At 42.1% G+C, this 17,579-nt stretch overlaps 1 protein-coding gene across 1 annotated transcript in view; it reads left to right on the plus strand.

Moving 5' to 3' along the window:
- The first annotated feature begins 550 nt into the window (after nt 1-550).
- VTI1B (vesicle transport through interaction with t-SNAREs 1B) overlaps nt 551-17,579 on the plus strand; it is a 31,396-nt gene continuing 14,367 nt past the window's right edge. The window contains exon 1 of the mRNA XM_055304040.1: nt 551-822. Coding sequence (XP_055160015.1) covers nt 708-822 — 115 coding nt within the window. The 5' untranslated portion in view covers nt 551-707. The remainder of the gene's footprint in view (nt 823-17,579) is intronic.

A 17,579-nucleotide genomic window follows, 5' to 3' on the forward strand; every position in this document is an offset into this window, starting at 1 on the left:
GCTTGGCCTCCTCGCTTGGCCTCCCCGAAGTCCTCTACCGCTCGCGGGCAAGCTGGAACCTGGCCCGGCTATTTTTCCAGGGCTGACAGCTAACGTTTAGCAGTCAGAGCGGCCAAACGGTGCGATGACAGCGAAGACGGCCTTCAGGAGCTTGCAGACACCAAACCACCTCGGGTCAGCACAGCCCCCTGCGCCCGTGGCCTGACAGAACCACCGCCCCCGCCTACGCGGGGCCTCGGAGTCCGAGCGTCTTCCGCGCCGAACTACAGCTCCCGGCATGCACGGCAGCGCCCTGCCCTCACAGGAAGGCGGGGCCCTGGGGACAGGTGGCCGCGCTGCCCGCCCCGCGGGTCCTCACAGCCCTTTACGCTGTGGCGCTCCCTCCCTCCCCTGGATCGGGTACTTTCGGGAGTGCAGGGCTGCCGCTCGCCCGACGTGCTGCCACCCTCCCCGGAATCGCCCGAGCGAGGAGCCCACGCAACTTTCCGTCAGGCTTTCGCGCCTGGCGCTCTCCCAGTGACGGAATGAAGGGGGTGGGCGTTCCGGCTCGGGAGGACCCCGTCGCGGCCCCGGAAGCGCCTCGTAGCCGGCGGTGGTGGCGGCGGCGGTCGCCGTGATGCCCGCGGGGCTGGGCGGCTGGCCGCCGGAATAGGAGCGGGCCCAGAGCGCCAAATCTCGGCGGCCGCTGCTCGAGTGCGGCCTGCGCCATGGCCACCTCCGCCGTCTCCTCGGAGCATTTCGAGAAACTTCACGAGATCTTCCGCGGCCTCCATGAAGACCTGCGAGGGGTGCCGGAGCGGCTCCTGGGGATGGCAGGCACAGGTGAGGCGAGGGCTGGACGAGCAGCGGGCGAGGGGGGGATGATGCCTGGCCCCGCGAGCGCTCTGGAAATGAGAGGCCCCCGCCTCCCTCCGGGGCCCTAGGACCCTCGCCCTCGCCCTCGCCCTCGCCCCTCCCGCGCTCCTCCGCAGACACGCCCCCTAGGGTAGGCTGGGTCTCGGCGCCCAGGGCTTCCCTGCCGCCACTTGAGGGTGCTCGGGGATGGACCTCAGAGTGTGGTCTCCTAAGGGATTCTCCCTCTGGATCCTACTGTAACCGTCGGAACTTTCTTATTTTCGTCGTGGCAAGAAGAGCATAAATCTGCGACCCTATATTTGAGTAAAATTGGTTTCTTTCGTAAATGTATATTTTGCTTTTCATGCATTTAAGGGCATTCCCAGGAGAAGTCCATAGTTCTCACCAGACCGGCAAAGGATCCGTAGCACCAAAAGGGCTAAGAAGCCAAAGGAAAAATAACTTTGGGGTTGGTAAATTATCAGGGCGAGGGCGAGATGGTCTTAAAAATCAAGATTGTGTGTTTAGGTGTGGTCCTCTTAGGAACTTTCTGTTTAGACTATTTCCTGTCCCTTGATTTCAAAATTCGAGTTACCTGCAAGCTTTACCTGGAGGAGTTACCTTTCCAGTTAAACTTATAGGAAGACCCGCTGTGGCTCTTTGCCACTCAGAACCGACAGATCTTGATGGCAAGGCTGATAAGACCTTGTTTTGTTGTTTTTACTTAAGAGTCAGAGCTTAAGGGATCCCTGGGTGGCGCAGCGGTTTGGCGCCTGCCTTTGGCCCGGGGCGCGATCCTGGAGACCCGGGATCGAATCCCACGTCGGGATCCCAGTGCATGGAGCCTGCTTCTCCCTCTGCCTGTGTTTCTGCCTCTCTCTCTCTGTGTGACTATCATAAAAAAAAAAAAAAAAAGAGTCAGAGCTTAAGTGTTTTTTTTTTTTTTTTTTCCTCTGAGTTTTCCTGAGGTTGTGTGAATGGAATGACTCTGGTGAGAATGCCAGAGAATGTTCCACATATTTATTGAGAGGTTGCTGTGTTCTAGGCACTCTCCGAAATGCTGGTGATGTTGCAGATTATTGCAATGAAGAGACTTATAAATCCTTGTTCTAATGGGTTAATGATAATGTATAAATACTAAGAGGAAAGTAATGCAGGGCAAAGAAAGGAATGGAGAGGAGGATCTTAATATTAAATAGGGTGGCTGTGAAGGGCTTCTCTGAGAAGGTGGCGTTTGAGCAGAGACTTGAATGAAGTAAAGGAGTAGACCATTGGAAAATTTGGAAGAAATGAGTGTGAGGAGGACAGAATAGCATTTGCAAAGGTCTTTAAGGATAAATGAGCTGTGTGGGTTCTAGGAAGAGCAAGAAGGCCAGTTTATTTGGATGAAATGAGCAAAAGAGACAGTGGTAGCAGATGAGGCTAAAAAGAGGCAGAGCCAGATCACGTGTGGCCTTGTAGACCCTAGTGAATGATTTGCACCTTTTTCTAAATGTGATGGGAGGCACCAATAGGGTACTGAGCAAGAGTGATGGGTGATGGGATCTGGTTTACATGGTTGAAAAATTGACTGTTTTTTCAGCTTGGTGCTGAATTACATTTTGCAACGTTCATTGGAAGGGCAAATAGTGCAAAAGGGTATTCCATTTTGAAAAATAGAAAACCGAGTTATATTCGCCTTTATCATCTACCTAACCTTCTCGTTGGTGCAAAGAGGACAATCAGAAAGGTATGAATAAGGTATGAATAGGGGATCCCTGGGTGGCTCAGCGGTTTGGCGCCTGCCTTTGGCCCAGGGCGCGATCCTGGAGTCCCAGCGTGGAGGCTGCTTCTCTCCTCCTGTGTCTCTGCCTCTCTCTCTCTCTCTCTTTGTCTATCATAAATAAATAAATAAATCTTTTTTTTTTAATAAACATTTTTTAAAAAAAGGTATGAATATCTACCCAAGTACAAAATACCCTTAGTACAGGTTGCTGTTTCCAGACTTAGTTGTGTAATGGTAAGTAAATATAGTGTACACATAGCCATAGGTTCCGATAAGAATTTTAATAGCTTTCAATCTCTGGTTACTACTTTGCTCATACTACTCGGTAAATATGTTGAATAAATTGAATGTAGCTGAGCAAACATACAGTGCTTCATCTATGAATCCTTTTTTTCTAATTCTGAGATTACTTCATACACTTTCCAGAGCTTTAATTTCCATCATGAATTATTAGGTTCTGAATAATGTACATAACACAGCTCTTGGGTTTAGCTTATGCTCTGTAATTGAACTCAATCAGTTTTCAATAAATACTTCAGAATTATATATCAGTCACTGTCTGGACCCTGAGGAGTTTCAAGAGTTCTTGCCTTAAATGGGACTAAATTTACAACAAAGTTTTTGATTGGTCCTAAGATAGTTTTGAGACCATAAAGAAAAGGCTTACTTACGTGTTGGGAGAGGGAAGCTTTGCAGAAAGGAGAACTGAGTATAAGGGTTTGAATGGAAGTTTGCAAGACAGAGGGGAAATGGAAAAAAGGAATAACAGAATAGAAAATTGAATACTCACAACCATGACTGAAGTTTAGGGTATGTATGGGAGAATAATAGTAGATGAGTAAAGTGAGACACAGCCAGATTTTTATGGGACCTGTGTATCTCCTTAAGACGTTTGGGCTTCTCAAAAAGTACTTAATAAAAAGTACTCAACTAAAAGTTGTATTCATCTGTGAAATATATATATATATTTTTTGATATTTTATTTATTTATTCATGAAAGACACAGAGAGAGAGAGGCAGAGACACAGGCAGAGGGAGAAGCAGGCTCCATGCAGGGAGCCCAACATGGGACTCGATCCCGGGTCTCCAGGATCACACCTGGGCTGAAGGCAGACACTAAACCACTGAGCCACCCAGGGATTCCCTAATCTGCGAAATATTTATTGAGCACCTATTCAGCATTCCCTGAGCTAGGCACAGAAATACAGTAGTCAAAGACACAGTCTTTGAGAAACTTCTCCCTGCAAAATGGGGATAAATCATAGTAATTATTTCATAAGGGTTTTTTGAGGATTAAATTAGTTAATATATGTAAAGCCCTTAGAATACTGTCTGACAAGAGCCATTAGCCATTATCACTATTGTTTGGGAAATTGGATATTTTATTTAAATAAAACGTAAGAATACCAGCTCTGTATGAGCTATTATCTTGCTCTACTTTTGCTTTTTTTCCTAGAGCTCATATCTTCTAACATACTAGACACTTTATGTATTTCTGATGTTTATAGTATATTATTTGTCCTTTCACTAGAACAGTGGTTTTCAAAGTGTAGTCCCTGAACCACTAGCATCAGCATCATATGGGAACTCTTTAGAAATGCAAATTATTGAACCCCACCCAAGGCTTACTGAATTACTAACCGTTTTAACAGTCTTTTTTCACATCCATACAGGGAGGTACACCTGAGTGGCTCGGTTGGGCTCCTGTCTTGGGCTCAGGGTGTGATCCTAGTCCTGGGATCGAGTCCCACATTAGGTTCCCTGCGGGGAGCCTGCTTCTCCCTCTGCCTGTGTCTCTGCCTCTCTCTCTGTGTCTCTCACTAATAAATAAAATATTTAAAAAAAAAAAAAAAGAGTTGCACACTTAACATCCATCCAGGGAATTTCTGATTCGTGTCAAGTTTGAAAGCAACTAAGCAAAAAATAAGCTCTATGTTTTCTCCACATCTTTGTTAACACTTGTTATTTCTTGGCTTTTGATAATAGCCATTCTCTAACACGTATGAGGTAATATCTCATTGTGATTTGATTTGCATTTTCCTGATGATTACGATGGTGAGCACCTTTTCTTGTACTTTTGGCCGTCTGTATGTCTTCTTTGGAAGAATATCTGTACAGATCTTCCACCCATTTTTTAATCAGGTTGTTTGGGGGTTTTTTGCTCTTGAGTTATAGGAGTTATTTATATAATTTGGATATTAATCCATTATCAGATATGTGATTTGGAAATATTTTCTTCCATTTGGTAAATTGCCTTTTTATTTTGTTGGTGTTTTCGTCTGCTCTGCAAAAGCTTTTTACTTTGATATAGTCCCACTTGCTTATTTTTGCTTTTACCACCTTTTGATGTCAAATCCAAAAAATCACCATCAAGACTGATGTCTTTTTCTAGGAGTTCTATGGTTTCAGGTGTTAACAGCCAAGTTTTTGGTCCATTTTGAGTTAATTTTTGTATATGATGAAAGATAGTGGTTCATTTCCATTCTTTTGCATTTTTCTGTAAAGTTTTCCCAAAACCATTTATTGAAGAAATTGTCTTTTCTTGTCAGGTAATATAAATATATATATATTTGGTCTCTATCCCTGGTTCCTGGCACAGATCTCCTAAAAATCCTTGTAATTTCCTGAGTAATAAAAACACTAGGATTGGAACGCTTGGGTGGCTCAGCGGTTGGGCATCTGCCTTTGGCTCTGGGTGTGATATCAGAGTCCCGAGAATCAAGAATCGAGTCCTACATCAGGCTCCCTACATGGAGCCTGCTTCTCCCTCTGCCTGTGTCTCTGCGCCCCCCCCCCACCCCCCGCCGCTGTCTCTCATGAATAGATAAATAAAATCTTAAAAAAAAAAAAAAAAGGATCCCTGGGTGGCTCAGCAGTTTAGCGCCTGCCTTTGGCCCAGGGTGTGATCCTGGACTCCTCAGGATCGAGTCCCACATTAGGCTGTCTGCATGGAGCCTGCCTGCTTCTCCCTTTGCCTGTATCTCTCTCTCTCTCTCTGTCTCTCATAAATAAATAAATAAAATCTTTAAAAAAAAAAAAAAACGAACACTAGGAGCATCTTTTGTTCTAATGAGGTGACTCTGGATGGTCTACTGGATAGGGACTGATCACCAGAAAGACCAACCTGTGATTAGAAGCTTGGATTTTCAGCCCTACCTGTTGTCTTCCAGAGAAGGAATAGGAGCTGAAAATGTAGTTACTAATTTTTTTTTAAGATTTTATTTATTCCTGAGAGACAGAGGGAGAGGCAGGCCCCATGCAGGGAGCCCGATGTGGGACTTGATCCTGGGACTCGGGGATCACCCCCTGAGCTGAAGGCAGACACTCAACCGCTGAGCCACCCAGGCATTCCTGGAGTTACTAATTGATCATGCCTGTGTGAGGAAGTCTTCATAAAATCCCAGTAGTATATGGGGTTCAGAGAACTTCCAAATGGGTGAACATATCCATACTTGGAGGGTGATGCACCCCAACTCCAAGAAATGGAAGCTCCTGCACTCAGGACCCTCTCAGACATGGCACTGTGTACCTCTTTATCTGGTTGTTCATCTGTATTCTTTATCATAACCCCTAATAAGTTGGTAAATGTAAGTAAGCATTTCCCTGAATTCTGTGAGCTTATCTAACAAGTTAATTGAACCTGAGGAGAAGGTCATGAGAACCTTCAATTTGTAGCCAAATTGGACAGAAGTTGTGGGTAACCTGGGGACCTACTACTTAACAATTGACATTTAAAGTGTATGTTTGGGGGTGGGGGCAATCTGTAAGACTGAGCCCTTAACCTGGAATCTGATGGTATCTCCATGTAGATGGTGTCAGAATTGAGTTGATCTGTGGATACCCAGCTGGTGTTGCAGAGAATTGTTTGGTGTGGAGAAAAACCACACATTTGGTGACCAGAAATAAAGTGTTCTGTATGAGTAGTAAAGGAGACACAGGAGAAACACACAGGAGGAAAGACTGGGTTCTTCTCTATGTAAGAGAGAAAGGCATAGGAGAGGGAAAGACTGGGTTTTCCTGAGATAGCTCCCCATTATATTCTTGATTTCTTTATTGTAAGTTAATTGACCATGTATATATATGTTTATTTCTGGGCTCTGTATTCTGTTCCATTGATTTTTGCATCTGTTTTTATGCCTGTACCATACTGTTTTGATTACTATACCTTTGTAATATCAGGAAGCATGATGTTTCCAGCTTTGTTCTAATTGGAGTCTTTTGTAGTTCCATTGATTGATTGTTCTATTTCTGTGACAAATACTATTGGAATTTTGATAGGGATTGCAGAGTCTATAGATTGCTTTGGGTAGTATGGACCTTTTAATAGTACTAATTTTTCCAGTCTATTAAAATGGAATATCTTTCCACCTATTTATGTCTTCAGTTTCTTTCATCAATGTCTTGTAGTTTTCAGTGTACATGTCTTTTATTCTTTTTGTTGCAATTGTAAATGGCATTGTTTTCTTAATTTTTCCTTCTGATAGTTTATTGTATATAAAAATGCAGTCAATTTTTGTATATTGAGTTTGTATCCTGCAATTTTACTGAATTTGTTTACTAAATCTAACAATTTTTTTGGTGGAGTCCTTAGGGTTTTCTGTGTATAGTATACCATCTGCAAATAATGACAGTATTTATGACTTCCTTTCCAATTTGGATGCCTTTCATTTCTTTTTCTTGCTAATTGCTTGGCTAGGACTTCAATACTATGTTGAATAAAAACGATGAGAATGGGCATTCTTGTCTTGTTTGTGATCACAGAGGAAAATCTTTGAGCTTTTCACCAGTGAGTATGTTAGCTGTGGGCTTGTCACATATGGCCTTTATTTTGTTGAAGTATGTTCCTTCTGTATCCAGTTTGTTGAGATTTTATATCATAAATGGATGTTGAATTTTGTCAAATGCTTTTTCTGCATTTATTGAGCTGATCATACAATTTTTACCTTTCATTTTGTTAATGAGATGTACCATGTTGATTTATGGATACTGAACCATCCTTGCATCCCTGGAGTAAATCCCCCTTGATCATGATGTATGATCCCTTAATGTATCATTGAATTTGATTTGATAATACTTTTTTTAAAAAAACTTATTTATTCATGAGACACACACAGGCAGAGACATAGGCAGAGGAAGAAGCAGGCTCCCCATAGGGAGCCTGATGTGGAACTTGATCACTTGACCCCAGGATCACAACCTGAGCCACAGACACTCAACCACTGAGTCACCCGGGCATCCCCTGATTATCAGGGGATAATACTTTTGTTGAGGATTTTTGCATCTTTCTTCATCAGGGATATTGGCCTTTAGTTTTTGTGGTATCCTTTTTTTGTTGTTGTTGTTTTTAAAGATTTTATTTATTCATGAGAGAGAGAGAGAGAGAGAGGCAGAGACACAGGCAGAGGGAGAAGCAGGCCCCACGCAGGGAACCTGTGGGACTCGATCCTGGGACTCCGGGATCACGCCTTGGGCTGAAGGCAGGCACCAAACCGCTGAGCCACCCAGGGATCCCCTGTTTTTGTGGTATCCTTGTTTGGTTTTGATATTGCCATAATGCTGGCCTCATAAAAGTTTGAAAGTGTTCCCTTCTCTGTCCTCTGTCTTTTGTCTGTTTTGTTTATTATGTGTTCTAAGCACCTAGAACAGTGCCTCGTACATACTAGGTGTTCCATAAATATATTTTGAATGATTGTGTAAGTACTGTGAATTGTTGGGGAGAAACTATTAATAATGTGATTGGGTGCTGAAACTGAGTATAATTGTATTTTTACTCTACAATGTTTCCTGCATTTTTGTCACTTAAAAAAAATTTTTAAAGATTTTCTTTATTTATTTATAGAGACACACAGAGAGAGAGAGAAAGAGAGAGAGAGAGATTGAGGCAGAGACACAGGCAGAGGGAGAAGCAGGCTCCATGCAGGGAGCCCAACGTGGGATTCGATCCAGGGTCTCCAGGATCATGCCCTGGGCTGCAGGCGGCGCTAAACTGCTGTGCCACCGGGGCTGCCCCTAAAATTTCTTTTAAAAGATTTATTTATTTATTTTAGGTAATGTGCATGCAGGGGGAGGGGCAGAGAAAGTCTTACACAGACTCTGCTGAGCACACAGCCCAAGGTGGGGCTTGATCTCACAACCCCAAAGATCACCACCTGAGCTAAAACTGAGAATCGGTCACCCAACTGACTGTGCCACCTAAGTGCCCCTTCATCACCTTTAAAATGAGTATCTATACCTAGTAAAACAAAAGATAGGGTAACAGACAAAATGTGTCCCTTTTTAGGAGGTTTGTGTGGCAGTAATAGTCTGTTAAATATGTGATTAATTATTAATCCATTTAATATTATATTAAGCACATACAGTCATAATTTCCAGTTTTAGTTTTAGAGCGTCTGAAGAGGTCTCTCCAGATACCTCAGAAAGCTGTAAATTATTATCTAAATAATATGGTAAGTGCCTATCATGTTCTAGTTTTGGTTTTGTAGTACCTGAAGGCAGCTGGAAAACGTATTAATGAGTGTTGTAAAATTATTGAAAATTTTCCATTTTAATTCACTCAAATTTCAGTGTGTGTCTATGGAACCCCTTTATATTGGGAACCAGCAAAAATCACTATGGATAATCATGTGCACCAATTACCATTGACTGAAGAATTTTAATTTCTCTAACACTCCTCATATTTTTTTTTTTTTTTTTGTGAATTTTGTTTATGCCCTAGTTCTCATCCACCTAAGGATTTACTTTTAAAAATAATGGTAACGGGTAGCCTGGGTGGCTCAGCGGTTTAGCGCCGCCTTCACCCCAGGGCATGATCCTGGAGCCCTGGGATCGAGTCCCATTGTGGACTCCCTGCATGGAGCCTGCTTCTCCCTCTGCCTGTGTCTCTGCCTCTCTCTCTCTGTCTCTCATGAATAAATAAATAAAATATTAAAAAAAAATGGTAGTTACTGTTTTTGGAACTCTTACTATGCCTAACATTTACTAAGTGCTTATTATGTTTATTATTTCTCTTAACCTTTTCAGACAACCCTACAAGGTCAGTACTGTTCATTTCTTTCTTTTCTTTCTTTCCTTTTCTTTTCTTCTTTCTTTTTTTATTTCTTTTTTATAGGGGACGCCTAGTTGGCTCAGTGGTTGAGTACCTGCCTTGGGCTCAGGGCGTGATCCTGGAGTCCCAGTATAGAGTCCCAGGATTGAATCCCATATTGGGCTCCCTGCAGGGAGCCTGCTTCTCTCTCTGCCTGTGTCTCTGCTTCTCTCTCTGTGTCTCTCATGAAGAAATAAATAAAAATCTGTTAAAAAAATTCTTCTTTATAGATAAGGAAACAGGCTTAGAGAGATCTGATGCAAGCATATCTTGTTTTATGGCTCTTCACTTTATTGTACTTCATTTTATTGTGCCTCTCAAATATTGCATCTTTTTTTTTTCTTTTTTTACAAATTGAAGGTTTGTGGCAACCCTATGTTGAGCAGATTTATTAGCAACATTTTCCAACAGCATTTGGTCACTTTGTGTCTCTTCACATTCCCAATACTTCAAATTTAAATTAGGCCAATTAATAACCTTACATTGGCCTCTTAGTGTTCAGATGAAAAGCGGTGCACATCTCTCACTTTAAATCAAAAGCTTGAAATGATCAAGCTTAGCGGGGAAGGCATACTGAAAGCTGAGATAGGCCAAAACCTAGGCTTCTTGACCAAAGATTAGGCAAGTTGTGATGCAAAGGGAAAAACTTTGAAGGAAATTAAAATTGCTGCTCCAGTGAACACACAAATGATAAGCAAACAGCTTTATTGCTGATATGGAGAAAGTTTTAGTGGTCTGAAAAGATCACACGAGCCACAACCTTATCTTAAGCCAAAGACTAATTTGGAGCAAGGCCCTAACTTCAGTTCTTTGAAGGCCGAAACTGGTGAGGAAGCTGCAGAAGAAGTCTGAAAGTATCAGGGGTTGTTTGATGAGCCTTACAGAAAGAAGCTGTCTACATAACATCAAACTGCGAGGTGAAGCCCCAAGTGCTGATATAAAAGCTATAGCAAGTTATCCAGAAGATCCAGCTAAGATAATTAATGAAGGAAGCTGCACTAAACAACAGGTTTTCAGTGTAGGTGAGATAGCCATCTAGGATTTTCATGGCTAGAGAGAAGTCAGTACCTGGCTTCAGAGTCTCAAAGGACAGGCTGATTCCCTTGTTAGGGGTTAATGCAGAAGGTGACTTTTAGTTGAAGCCAGTGCTCATGGACCGATCCAAAAATCCTAGGGCCCTTAAAGACTTATGTTAAGTCTATTCTGCCTATGCTCCATAAATGGAACAACAAAATCTAGGTGAAAGCACCACTGCTTCTAACACAGTTTACTGAATATTTTAAGCCTACTGTGGAGACCCACTGTTCAGAAAAATGGACTTTTTTCAAATATTACTGCTCGTTGATAGTGTACATGGTCACCCAGGAGCTCTCTGATGGAGAAGTACAATGAGATTAATGTTGTTTTCATCCCTGCTAACACAATATCCATTCTGCAACCCATAGATCAAGGAGTAACCTTGATTTTCAAGTCTTATTATTTAAGAAATACAGGGGCACCTGGATGATGCAGTAGGTTAAATGTCCAACTCTTGGTTTTGGCTCAGGTCATGACTTCAGAGTTGTAGGATCGTGCCCTACATTGGGCTTGCACTCAGCACAGAGTCTGCTTAAAATTCTCCTTGCCCTCTGCCCCTCCCCCCCCAGCATTTTCTCTCTCTCTCTCTCTCAAAATACATAAGTCTTTTTAAAAAAAGAAGTACATCCATAAGTCTATAGCTGCCATAGATAATGATTCCTCTGATGGATCTGAGCATAGTAAAATGAAAGGATTCACCATTCTCAATGCCATTAAGAACATTCATGATGCAAAGGAAGAGGTAAAAATATCAACTTTAATGGGAGTTTTGAAGAAGTTGATTTTGATCTTCATGGATGACTTTGAAAGGTTTGAGACTTCTTGGAGGATGTAACTGCAGATGTGGTGGAAATGGCAAGAGAACTGGAATTAGAAGTGGAGCCGGGAGATGGGACTGAGTTACTGCAATCTCATAACTGATGAGGGGTTGCTGCTTATGGATTGGCAAAGAAAGTGGTTTCTTGAGATGACATCTACTCCTGGTGAAGATGCCATGAAGATTGTTGAAATGACAGCAAAGGGGAGCACCTGGGTGGCTCAGTTGGCTAAGTGTCTGCCTTCCACTGGGGTCATGATCCTAGGATCCTGAGATAGAGCCCCAAGTCAGCCTCTTTGCTCAGTGGGGAGCCTGCATCTCTCTTTTCCTCTGCCCCCCCACCCCACTCATGCACTCTGTTTCTCAAATAAAGTCTTTTAAAAAATGACAGCAAAGAATTTAAAATATTACATAATTTTAGCTGATAAAGCAGTGCAGGATATGAGATGATTGACCCTAGTTTTGAAAGAAATTCTAGTGTGGGTGAGATGCTATCAAAAAGTTTCACATGCTACCGAGAAATTGTTCATGAGGGACGCCTGGGTGGTTCAGCGGTTGAGTGGCTGCCTTCAGCTTAGGGCGTGATCCCCAGTCCAGGGATTGAGTCCCACTTTTGAAGTCCCACTTCCTGCAGGGAGCCTGTGTCTACCTCTGCCTATGTCTCTGCCTCTCTCTGTCTCTCATGAACAAATAAATAAAATCCACCCCCCCCAAAAGAAATTGTTTGTGAAAGGAAAAGCCCGTTGATGTAGCAAACTTCATTTTTATCTTGTTTTAAGAAATTGCCACAGGGTACCTGAGTGGCTCAGTGGTTGAGCGTCTACCTTTGGCTCAGGTCGTGATCCCAGGGTCCTGGGATCGAGTCCTACATTAGGCTCCCCACAGGGAGCCTGCTTCTCCCTCTACCTGTGTCAATGAAACTTCAGATGATAGAATTTCTCAGCTGTAAAGTATTTTTAAATTAAGGTAGAATTTCTCAGCTGTAAAGTATTTTCACAATTAAGGTATTAATTTTTAAATTAAGGCACATTTTTTAGACATAATGCTGCCACATACTTAAAAGACTACAGTAGAGCTTTTTTTTTTAATTTTTTATTTATTTATGATAGTCACACAGAGAGAGAGAGAGAGAGAGAGAGGCAGAGACACAGGCAGATGGAGAAGCAGGCTCCATGCACCGGGAGCCCGACGTGGGTTCAATCCCGGGTCTCTAGGATCGCGCCCTAGGCCAAAGGCAGGCGCCAAACCGCTGCGCCACCCAGGGATCCCTACAGTAGAGCTTAAACATATCTTTTATATGCATAGAGAAACCAAAAACTAATTTGGCTTGCTTTATTGTGTTACTCACTGTGGTAGTCTGGAACCAAACCCACAGTTTCTACTCCTTTTTTTTTTTTTAAGATTTATTTATTTATTCATGAGAAACAGAGACAGAGATATAGATATATAGGCAGATATAGAGATATAGGCAGAGGGAGAAGCAGGCTCCTCACAGGGAGCCTGATGTGGGACTCGATCCCAGATCTCGGGATCACACCCTGAGCCAAAGGCAGATGCTCAACCGCTGAGCCACCCAGGCGGCCCAAAATTCCTGTATAGTATGAGTCAGTGGTGTACAAATAGAGGATGTAGGTCTTAGAAATGCCACAGTGGGGCACCAAAAGCAAATTAACCACATGATCCTGGTGAAACTGAAGTTATTTCCACAGCTCTAATGGGTCAAGGTTAGTCATTCTTGGGTTGGTAAATCAAACCACCCATAAGGAAGAGAGGCTGCCCCTTAGTTAAACATTAAGGTAGGCTTTCTCTAGCTATTTCAAAGCTAACTTTTTCATGGTGCTGCCATCCAACCAGTTTATAACCAGTTAGTGTCAGAGTGAGTCATTTACATGTGACTGGTTTGAGAAGGCATATGGAATGGGGGATAGTGTTTGAAATAAATAGCTCACTCTTGTTTTTGGTGCCCATTCCACTCAGTGTGCAGTTCTGCAGTTTTGTAGTTAACTGTGGTGTTAACTCTAACTCCCTAAAAAATGAAAAAGTCTGAACAGGTTTTACCTGTTGCTGAAGGCTGTTTATTCCCTGGGAGCACAAAAATACTCCTCAATGCTATAATGTACAGCAGCCTTGGATTGGAAATCAGGAGACTTGCATTCTAGAATTAGTGTCACCATTTGCTCCTCCTATGACCTTGGGGAAGGCAGTTTCTCCAGGCTCTAGTTTCCTCAACTGTAAAATGAGAAGGTTAGATTAGATGACCTCTGAGATCCATTTCCACTCTAACATTTATTGCTTTCACAATTATGAGACTAAAGTATAAAGAAGCACATCCTGGTACTTCCACTTGGATAGATAGAGTTCAACCTCTTTTGAACCTTGAATTGTCGTCTATCTTCCTGGCTTAATCATCAGAAGGGAGAATTTCAGAGGCTTTTTTTTTTTTTTAATTTTAGGATTCCATAAAGTATCTCATAATGTGGTGAAATTCTTAAAATTATTTTCAAAGGGAGCATATTTCTTTTAAAAGTATATGAACTGTATAGCACTCCTAAGAGAATGTCTTATAAAATTAGAGAATGGAGTATCCCAGTTCCAAAGAGACTGAGAATGACATAATCATGGAGAGAAGTTAGTGAAAGGATCAAAATCCTGTGAGCTACCTCTTTGCCCTCCTACTCTTATCTATGTACCCACTTTCTAGAGTTGGCCTCTTAAAAATGCAGATTTTCCTATCTCTTACAAATGAAGAATAAAGAAGGAAGCTTTATGACTAACTGTTGTAGATAAATCAGAGCTAAAAAGGGAATGCACTTATATGTAGAATAATTCTTCTTCCTGTCTGCCATGGATCAGAAGTGTGTTTGAGTTTGAAGATGTGCCTATTCAGAGGAGTGGTGACACTCAGCAGCAGCTTATTACAAAGTAATATGATACTTCTCCATGGAGGTAGCCATTCTTGATTGCAGATATAATTTCACTGCTGGTGGCTGAAAGTACTACTCCGAGATAATGACAGCTGCTTTTGTGCTTACTTCAGTTACATCATGGATGGTCAAGATGCAGACCATTTGCCATGGCTGAACTTTCTCCTATTTAAAACAACAACAAACCCTTGGTTTTGTGAGCAGTGTAGTGAAAAATAGCTCATTGGGAGTGTCTTGTGTATATTAAGGGAATGTCACATAACGATGAAGGAAGTAGAGTTAAAGGTGCATTGTCGTTTGCTCTTTCAGGCAGTAGTAACATCTAAGGAACACTACTATGTTTAGAGTTCTAGAAGCTATGAAACTTAGAAAAAGTAGGGGCACCTGGGTGGCTCAGTTGGTTAAGCATCCACCTTCAGGTCAGGTCATGATCCCAGGGTCCTAGGATCAAGCCCCATGTCGGGCTCCCTGCTCAGCAGAGTCTGTTTCTCCCTCCTCCCCCTGCAGCTCCCCCTGCTTGTGTACTCTTGTGCTCTCTCGCTCTCTCTCTCAAATAAATTTTTTTTAAAGATTTTATTTATTCATGAGAAACACAGAGAGAAAGAGGCAGAGACATAGACAGGGGGAAGCAGGCTCCATGCAAGGAGCCTGAAGTGGGACTCCATCCCAGAATTCTGGGATCATGCCCTGAGTTGAAGGCGGATGCTCAGCTGCTGAGCCACCCAAGCATCCTTCTCTCAAATAAATTTTTTTAGAAAAGTAAATTTCCCTGTTCTGGAGAAGCTTGATCTCCAGCTGCAAATATAGAATATATAGATGCAGAATGGTTTATGATCACTTAAAAAGCATCAGACAGCTGACATAGACACTGTTGTGATTAACAAAATGTAAATCCATATATAAAGCACTATAGTGGTGTTACATCTTATATGGGATTGGGTTTGAATGCTTAAGATGAAAACCAAGGTAAAGAAAATTAGCCAAGAAAATCTCGGGACAGCATATTGAATACCCACGTGCCATCCCTTCATAAACCCAACTCAGCTGTTTTCTTTGGCATTGAATAAAATTGCTCTTTTTTTTTTTTTCAGTTGATGAGGTGCTGACTTTTATTTAGGAGTCACAATGAATGAGAAATAATGCAGCTTTAAACCACGTCTGTATATACATGCCATGGTATAGATGAATTATGCTAAGTGAAATAAGGACATTATGCTTATCGAGGACATTATGCTAAGTGAATAAGCCACACACAAAAGACAAATATGTTATTCCTCTTCTAGGAGATGCTAGACTAATCAAACTCATAGAAACAGAGAGTAAAATGGTGGTTATCAGAGTCTGGGGGAATAGGAAGTGGGGAATTAAGTGTTGATTTGGTATGGAGTTTCAGTTTGGGGTGGTAAAAAGGTTCTGGAGGTGGGGTAGAGTGATGTTTGCACAGCAGTATGAATGTACTTACAGCTCCTTAGCCATATACTTAAAAGTTGACAAAATGGTAAATTTTGTTAAATAAATATTACAAAAAAAAAAAAAAAAGACTATCCCCAGATTGTAAAAGTAATTCCAGGGCAGCCCGGGTGGCTCAGCGGTTTGGCGCCACCTTCAGTCCAGGTCCTGATCCTGGATACCAGGGATCGGGTCTCACGTCGGGCTCCCTGCATGGAGCCTGCTTCTCCCTCTGCCTGTGTCTCTGCCTCTCTCTCTCTCTCTCTGTGTCTCTCATGAATGAATAAAATCTTAAAAAAGTAATTCTAAAAGGTAAACTCAAACAGTGTAAGCAGTGGTAACTTTTTGGTCATAAGTAAATTACATGTAGATTTTCAGGGAGAATATCCATTTGGACACATTTTTAGAAATCAAACTCATATGTAGGGCTAATTTTTGCTTGTTACATATGAAGGAATGACCTGCCTCCTGTTTTATAGTTAAGGAAGTAGGTCAGGTCCCAAAGTGAGGAAGAATTATTTATCCAAGCTTACATGTTTGAGTTAACACCAAGGAAAAGTCCCTTTCTCACCAGCCGTTCCCTTTTTACACAGATATTTACCAGGTGGTATCAATGCCAGTACTTCATCATTTTTGCCATGTCTGAGTACCATTTTTACTGTTACTTGTCTTTATATAAACATTTCTTATAAAATACATTTACTTAATATATAAAGTTATTTTTTTATAAAGTTATTTTTTAAAAGATTTTATTTATCTGGGAAACAAAGTGAGAGCTCGAAGGGATGGCAAGGGACAGAGGAAGAGGGAGAAGCAGACTCCCCACTGAGCAGGGAGGCTTGATCCAGGACCCCAGGATCATGAGCTGAGCTGAAGGCAGACGCTTAACCGACTGAGCCATCCAGGCACCCCCATAAAGTTATTTTTTTTTAAAGATTATTTATTTATGAGAGATAGAGAGACAGACAGACGAGGGAGAAGCGAGGGAGAAGCAGGCTCCATGCAATGAGCCCAACGTGGGACTGGATCCCGGGTCTCCAGGATCATGCCTTGGGCTGAGGTCTCCAGGATCATGCCTTGGGCTGAAGGCGGCGCTAAACCACTGAGCCACCCGGGCTGCCCTCATAAAGTTACTTTATAAGGAAATTTTATATAACCACTTTAAGTGGAAAATCTTTTTTTAGTTTGAAGTATTTGAGCATTTATGTAAATTTCAATTCTTCAGATATTGCTACTTAGCTTAATTTTTTAAAAATTATTTTTATTTTGGCTTTTTTTTTAAAGATTTTATTTATTTATTCATGAGAGACACAGAGAGAGGAGAGAGGCAGAGACACAGGCAGAGGGAGAAGCCGGCTCCATGCAGGGAGCCCGACATGGGACTCAATCCCGGGTCTCCAGGACCACGCTCTGGGCTGAAGGTGGCGCTAAACTGCTGAGCCACCCGGGCTGCCCTATTTTGGCTTTTTTATGTACAGTTAACATACAATGTTGTATCAGTTTCAGGTATGCAATATAATGATTCCACGATTCTATATATTATTCAGTGCTTATCAAGAGAAGTGTGCTTCTTGGGCAGCCCCGGTGGCGCAGCGTTTTAGCGCCGCCTGCAGCCCGGGGTTTGATCCT

This window comes from Nyctereutes procyonoides, unplaced genomic scaffold (assembly GCF_905146905.1).
Source record: "Nyctereutes procyonoides isolate TBG_1078 unplaced genomic scaffold, NYPRO_anot_genome, whole genome shotgun sequence".
NCBI classification, from domain to species: Eukaryota; Metazoa; Chordata; class Mammalia; order Carnivora; family Canidae; genus Nyctereutes; species Nyctereutes procyonoides.